We start from the raw sequence: 7,504 nt of genomic DNA, 5'->3' as shown, positions 1-7,504 counted from the left end.
GCTCCCATCCCTGCAAGTACTCTATGGATGATTAGGTCTTCCAGACTTTTTGTCATTTCCAAAACCTCTGCATCCTCTTTCAAAGCAAAAGCCTTCATAATATCATGAGTGTCATCTTGCGGCACCTACACATATTACACATATTATTACAATGATTCTTGTAATAATAAGGCTCTTGGTGTCCACCTATGGCAATAAAAAGTATCCTGAAGACAAAGCTTTTACTACAATAGGTCTTATAAAATGAACTCAAAGCTTGTTCATAGCCTACCATTGGCTTGATTAGAACAGTGTTTTTATCCCTCAAATATCCAGTTGCCCCAGAAAAGTTAACACAGACTGCAGAATCTGGTTCCATGTGTGATAGCTGCTGTTCTGAATTGACTTTCAGTGTTAACAAAAGAGAAATGTTTTTAGTTAGCTTTATTCAAGAATGGTCTTTTTTCATGCTCTTTCACAATTTTGTCATCTGTTAGATGACAGCAAGAGCTGTGCAGTACAAATTAAGCAGTATTCTTGTGTTTTCTCTTTTTTACAGCTTTTAAGAACACTGGCAGAAAATGATGGAATCTTCGTTTTATTTTTCTTAGTTTCTAATGAAAGAAGAATTCTAATTGTGTGCTGTGCTAAACTGAAGTGAGAACTTGGCCATGATACTGAGTCATATCCTTCAGATCCAGTGCATTTTATGGATTTTATTCAATACATTAAAAGCAGACTGTGTGAGAGTGATTCCTAGAGGAAGTAGCAGACACAAGAAGAAAAACCTAATCCCTAAGTTCTGTGTTAAAAGCTGCATGATTTATGTTTTTGAATGAACACCTGTGTCTGGAGTGTTCTGCAGTGAACTAAATTCTCCACTGTGGCAGTGATTCCTAAAGTGACAGTTCCTTCAGATCCCCATTTCTCTTTTGGGGAACACAGGGACAAGGCAGCCTATAACAGCAGTATTACAAGATACTTGATTTAGGTATTAGAAAGGTGTTAGGGTGACCCATCCCATTAAGGGAGTTATCTCTTGTCATGCACAGTGGCACTTTGTGATGCTTCAGGATGCATGAGGTGCTGAGAAAGGGGGTAAGGAAAGCTCAATCACCACTTGATGTGGGTGCCTTGTTTTTCTTTTTCTTCAGAGAGGCAGGTGACAAAGCTGGGTTTGGTTTTGGGGTGTTGGGGGCATTTCTTTCTTTCTTTCTTTCTTTCTTTCTTTCTTTCTTTCTTTCTTTCTTTCTTTCTTTCTTTCTTTCTTTCTTTCTTTCTTTCTTTCTTTCTTTCTTTCTTTCTTTCTTTCTTTCTTTCTTTCTCTCTTTCTCTCTTTCTCTCTTTCTCTCTTTCTCTCTTTCTCTCTTTCTCTCTTTCTCTCTTTCTTTCTCTCTTTCTCTCTTTCTCTCTTTCTCTCTCTCTTTCTCTCTTTCGTTTCATTCTATTCTATTCTATTCTATTCTATTCTATTCTATTCTATTCTATTCTATTCTATTCTATTCTATTCTATTCTATTCTATTCTATTCTATTCTATTCTATTTTCTGGTTCTGCTTGGAGACCACAGAAGGTCCCTCTCTTGATGACAAGATCACCAGTAGCTGCCAGTATTGCTTGAATACCATTGCAAAGTTCATCTTTCTCTGTCAATACGAGGACAGAAAGTAATCCAGCTCCAGGGACGCTGAGCTCCAAGAGATATTTCCATACCCAAGAATACTGTTTTAGAAGTGTTAGGCAAAAACATCTTCTTTCTCCTCAATACTACCCCTATTTACAGCAGATTTTTTAGCAGTCACAGCAAGTGCAAAGAAGCCCTCACACCAAAGGCTGTTTCACTGAATATTTAGACAAATTCTAAAGTAGACGAAGTAAATAAACACAGAATTATTTGTAAAAAATATATTAGAGGAAAAAAAACCTGGTTAAGTATCATCCCATCCAATTGCTTAAATTTAAAATACTTAGTCAAAGATTAGTGAAACTGAATCCCTCTAAAGAATCATATTGCTAGAACAACTGTCAAATTGCCATTTTTATAACCACTTAAGTATTAGGATAGACTCAAACTGTCTTTTCCTGCAGTGTACTGTAGTTATAAGTAGTTTTCTTAGTTTTGATATAAGTTCATCTGAGTTCATAATGCACAGACGTTTTCAGATGTCACTGCCTCTAGGTGTAATTATCCCAAGTCAATTCCTTCTTCAGATTTTCAGCAAGGAATACACTAGATTTAGGGTTGGGTTTTATTCTGTTTTTTACCAAATATTCTTTGCAACAGATGTTTAATTAAAGGCTGCTAGACAACTTAAACTTCTCAGAAGAATACAAATAAAAGCTGTTAATGAAGTAAATATCTGTTTAATTTACAAACATCAGTAGCATTACTGATATCAGTCCAAATATGACAAAGCACACTGCATTACACATGTACATCTAACTTTTTTGTAAAAAAAATAATAAAATAAAATTGAAAAAACATCTGCATTTTTACAGGGTACCCTGGGTTTTACTGAAAGAACACAACCCACTATTGATTACCAGTTCTACATTATAATTTAGCAGCAACATGTTAACATGGGGAACATTAGGGGCAGTAGAGTAGTTTTATTATTTGGGGGAAAATCACAGTTTTTGATAGCACAGCCTTTTCTTCTTTTTTATAAAAAAGGTAAAGAGCTCCATAGGAATATTAATTTATAAAGATCTATCTTCTAATGGAATTTTCTACACGCCATCTTATTTTCTGTAAGTACTGTATATAGGGAAAATTAACTTCTCTACAATTGCCATCTAGTGTAAAGACATTTTCTGTAATATATTACAGGTTCTTGGAAGGTGTCCTGAATATCTGTTATCTGTGAAACCACAAATTGTCACCACTTCCTATTCAGTGACACCAAGTGGTCAGATTCTAAGGAAAAGGAAAAGGGAATGGAAAGGAAAAAACAGACTGAAAACATTTACCCCAAGACGACATCCTACGTTAGTTCTATTCCAAAAAAATCCTGATTTTTAAGTCCTTTAAAAAAAATTACAAAAATACTGGGACAAATATAAATTAATATATATTAAAGCATTGAAAAACAGTAAAAGGGATGGCCTAAAAGGGTTAAGTACAATGTACTTTGATACAATAAATATTTCTCAATGAAACCCAATACTGTATAGAGTTGTTTAGAACTCATAGAAACAGAAATCCATATTATTACTAATTTATCCATCAATAATCTATTTTATCATCCCTGGAACATTTATATTACAAAAAATTAATACTGTAAAAGGGAAGATAAACACTTTTTTATGCTTCTTTTGCTAACATGCTGACATAAAAGTACACATCATCAGGAGATTTCAGGATTATAGTATATTCTTGTATCTCCTATTTCCCATTCATTAAATGAGATCCCATCTTCTCAAGATGTTTAATAATTCCAAAAGACAAAATGTGTTTCAAACAATTGTTATTTCTGTATAATCTGATTCTTTTTGCTCATAAAGCTTCCTCATCCATAGGTAAGTGATTGGTATGGTCTGTCAAGACAATAAAATAGACTGATACGAAAGTGAAAAAACAAGCCTCCTGTTCTGGTCAGTATTTCATCTCTGAGCTGGTAAGTTGAAAGTCACATGTGTATAGTGTCAGTGTATCTTCAGCATGTTATAAAGAAGAATCCATGTTAAAAGCAGTTAAAGTTTCCCATTTCTGCTGCAATGTTACCAGGTCTTTTTTTTTCTTCAAAGCTCCTCTTGGGTATGAGAAGTCTCAGTTCAAGCACTTGAATCTTTTTTTTTTCAATGAAGAAAAAGTCTTTATTCTCATAATAAAAATAAGTCTGTTCTGTATTTTACAATATATTTCAAATATTTCCACTATGAAGCATTAATTAGTCCGACACGGTCAATAAGTATACAACATTTTCAAAAGACAAGTGTGACAGGGACACTTAGGAGGGACAATTTGTACAGCCACACTTCACCACTTTTTCAACCTCGTCCACGAAGGACGAGCCGTCGGTGCACTCGAAGGAGTATTTCCGCCTCTTGCTGCGCAGCGGCCCGCAGCACTGCCCAGCCGAGCACCCGCCTTTACATTCTAGTCTCGAAACCTTCTTGGTCGTCTGGCACGCAGCATACCCTTGCTGCTTTTGGTAGTAATCTCGGACTCGTTCCCCTCGACATGAGATTTCTGTGTGAAACAACATTCAAAATAAGAGATAGAGTTTTGAGGCACGGGTCAAAGAATGCGTAACGCAGGAAGATCCTGTGTTACTATTTGCAGTTGGAATTGGTATTTTAAAGTTCGGCTGAGACTGTATTGGAAGCTAGTGGTTCTTCCAAATGTAATGTGATTAATGCTGGGTTTCATTCCCTATACCTCCTATTTTCAGTAAAGCTTATATTATGTATGTATAAACCATAAATACGAAGCTATTACAATGACAAGAAAATTGGAAGCTTAAATCTTTTCCTCTTTTATAAAAATACACATCTTCTGTTGCTACACTGCTTGCAGCTGGTTCTGTTTACCATAGGGAAATGTTTCAGAGAGCATGCAATTTAATTTATTAGACCTGGAGTTTAATATTATTCAAACTCTTATTTAATATAAGTTACATTCCACTAACTTCATAAATTACTGAGGTATAAAAGCAGCTAAAAATGAGACATCTGTTAAAAGTTCTACAACCACATTCTTCTATTCACATCTATGTACAATACAAAATAAATGCCATCTGGGGTAAGGGAAAAAGAGGGAGAGGGAGAGCTTTGATAGACAAAGGAGAAAGAAAAAGGTAGGGGGAAAAGTCATCCTGTTTTCATCCATCTCACCTGCATAATTCGCTGTGATAAATCAGTTGAAGCTGAGAGGTCAAAAGTAGAGTTTGTGATAAAACTAGGAGCAGAATCATTGGATTTGGCTTCTCAGTTGCAGAAGGTAGAGAAACAATAAATACAGAAAGATACAGCAGGTAAAAGGTAATAGTTAAATATATTAAAAATGTGTTTCTGAATAAAGGCAAAAAAAAAAAGAAATGTTTTCACAGCAAAATGTTTGATGAAAAAATCCTCAAAATGCAAACAAATTCATGGGATAGGCTTGGTTTTTCTCTCATCAAGATAAAGTCTTATGGTAGAAAAAAAAGCAACAAATGTGTGTGTTGTGGAAAAAAAAATTGGTCATGTTTTTGGCTGTTCATGTGCTTGGCTGTTCATGTTTTATAAAAAAGCCGATTTTCTAAGACCACAACAACATGAATGAATTGTTTTTACCTTTATCACAACTGTCCCCCGTGTATCCGCTGCCGCATTCGCAATATGGTTTCCCAAGTCCTGAAAGCCTGCATTTGCCATGTTTACACCTGATGGATTGGCAGGGGTTAAGCAGCATTTCCTCTTCATCACAGAGGACTCCCCCATGTCCCTGCAGGCATTTACAACTGTATGAAAATGCATTGATCGGCAAGCAGGTACCATGCACACATCTACAGGGGAAACAAGCCCAAGAGAATAAAAATAAATTATTCATCAAAGTTCAGGCTAAGCAACATTAACTACAAATACTTTGGACTGTACTCAGAAGAAATTGCTTTTGTTTCTAATGGACTTTTTCAGTGAGACGCAGTGAAGTGGTTTATAATTAGTATGCAGGTTTACACAAAACAAGCTGCAGTACAGAACTCCCTCTCACCAGAAAATAGCCACTGTAGATGTGTTATGGAAAAATTTTACAGGCCACAAATATTAAAAACATTTCCTGTCTACCTAAATTTCAGCATGCTTTTGAGAAGAACACAACAAAATCAAGCCAAAGAAAAAAGAAACTCACCTGAAATCCTGGTTTGTGTAACACTTAAAAGAAACTCCATATTGTCACTCATGAAATATGGGGCTCCCAGCACAAAGACAGGTCAGCTACTTCCTAAGAGAAGCTATTCTGACTCAAGCAATGGCAGTTTCAAGTTGCACATGTGCTTTCCCTTCAAATACCTTAGTCTGTATCACCAACTTCAAGTAGCAGGGCCTTGTAATATCTGAGGCAGTTCTGGGCTTCACTGCAAGGCAACAGCACTCCCCCAGAATTCATACCAAACCTCACACTAGGTGAGGCTGTGCATTGTCAAGTCTCACCCATAGTGATTAAAGCAGCTAATTTCCTGGTTGAGCTTCAATAAACATTTGGGTCAGGCTCAAATCTTGTTGTTAATACAAAAAAGATTGTGAGTAATCTGCATCTGCTAAGTTTTGATGTACAGTAGTATGGGAGCACACAGCTGGTCTTACTTCTCTTGGAGAGGGAGGTGGTGCTTCCCAAAAGAAGGATGCTTAATTACCTGTTCCTAGATGTAAGCTGAACATCAGGGGATTTTATCTTCTGAAACCATCACCAATGACTTGGAATAGAATTACTTCCCTTTCCTCATCTGGCAGTACAGGATCAATAACTTCCTTTCAAAAATAAGGTTATTCTCTTTAGTTGTTTTTTCCATAGAAAAATTTTCTATCTAAATACTGTTTCTTAGGGAGATCACAGTGAAAATTCCTCTGTGGGGAGGAATGCTCCTGACACACAATCCTGACATACACGTCACCCTTCCTCATGTTTCTGTTCTCTAAACTTCTTCCTCTCTGTAGTGTACGACTCTTGAACTCACAACCTCCTTAGTATGTTATGACAGCCACCTAAATAAGTGAAAAAATTGAGATTAAAAAAAATCCCATTTGATCTAAAATAACATAATTTGTTTCAATTTGAAGATAGCAAAAATTAATCTAAAATTTCATGTTGTCTTAAAAGAAGAATTCTAGTAAGAGCAACATCTCATTTTGAAATTTTAAGACAACATAACCAGTCTGGGATTAAAACCTGCAAATATAAAACTAATAGGTTAAGCACCTCCTACTTCTCTATTAGTCAGTATTTTGAAGCAACCACATTCTCTACAAAAATTAAAAATTGTTCCTGTGGTTGAGCTCTGATATTTCAAAACTGTTATTTAGTAATTCAAAATGGAACACTTAGACATGGGGCAGATAGCTTTTGTTTATTTTTCATTATGTTCAGCATTTGATCTTTTCACCATATATAAAAATCCACTTTTAGGACATCTGATCTACAGTTACTCAGGTGGCACTGACATCCTGACATGCTCTATACAGGCTTTAGATACCAAAGCAATCTCTGTCAAGATCTTTGGTAAAGTTTTGCTTTTACTTAGAAGATGATTAAATTTTAGCTAATGCCAACTCTCATACTTTTGTTTCCACCTGCTCTTTGAAGCTCTAAATTTCATCTTCTGACTGTACTGAAAGGAACATCAAGCTAAGCGCAAACTCTTGGGCACAGTTTCATCTCATCTAATTTTAGGTACCTGTGTCAGGCACTCAAGTTGGATGTATAATTGCCATAAGCTCCAGACACAGTCAGTCATGGGGAGAAATGAGCTTATCTAGAACATGATTAGACGACTTGAATTCTTATTTATTCTTTTGAAATGTGCTTATACCTTTACTGACTAGAG

At 35.8% G+C, this 7,504-nt stretch overlaps 1 protein-coding gene across 11 annotated transcripts in view; it reads right to left on the bottom strand.

Moving 5' to 3' along the window:
* Positions 1–2,164: 2,164 nt before the first annotated feature.
* Positions 2,165–7,504, bottom strand: part of SLIT2 (slit guidance ligand 2) — a 257,601-nt gene continuing 252,261 nt past the window's right edge. For 8 of the 11 annotated variants that reach the window (XM_030946830.1, XM_030946825.1, XM_030946828.1 and 5 more), the window contains 2 exons: positions 5,256–5,467; positions 2,165–4,170 (listed from right to left, as the gene is read on the bottom strand). In XM_030946830.1, coding sequence (XP_030802690.1) covers positions 3,929–4,170; positions 5,256–5,467 — 454 coding nt within the window. In that variant the 3' untranslated portion in view covers positions 2,165–3,928. Of the gene's footprint in view, positions 4,171–4,814; positions 4,904–5,255; positions 5,468–7,504 lie in introns of all 11 variants that reach the window. The other 3 variants (XM_030946832.1, XM_030946834.1, XM_030946835.1) reach the window with 3 other exon arrangements.

Source organism: Camarhynchus parvulus, chromosome 4 (genome assembly GCF_901933205.1).
Source record: "Camarhynchus parvulus chromosome 4, STF_HiC, whole genome shotgun sequence".
NCBI classification, from domain to species: Eukaryota; Metazoa; Chordata; class Aves; order Passeriformes; family Thraupidae; genus Camarhynchus; species Camarhynchus parvulus.
Note: the sequence above shows the minus strand (reverse complement) of the source record. Positions and strands in the feature narration are given on the sequence as shown.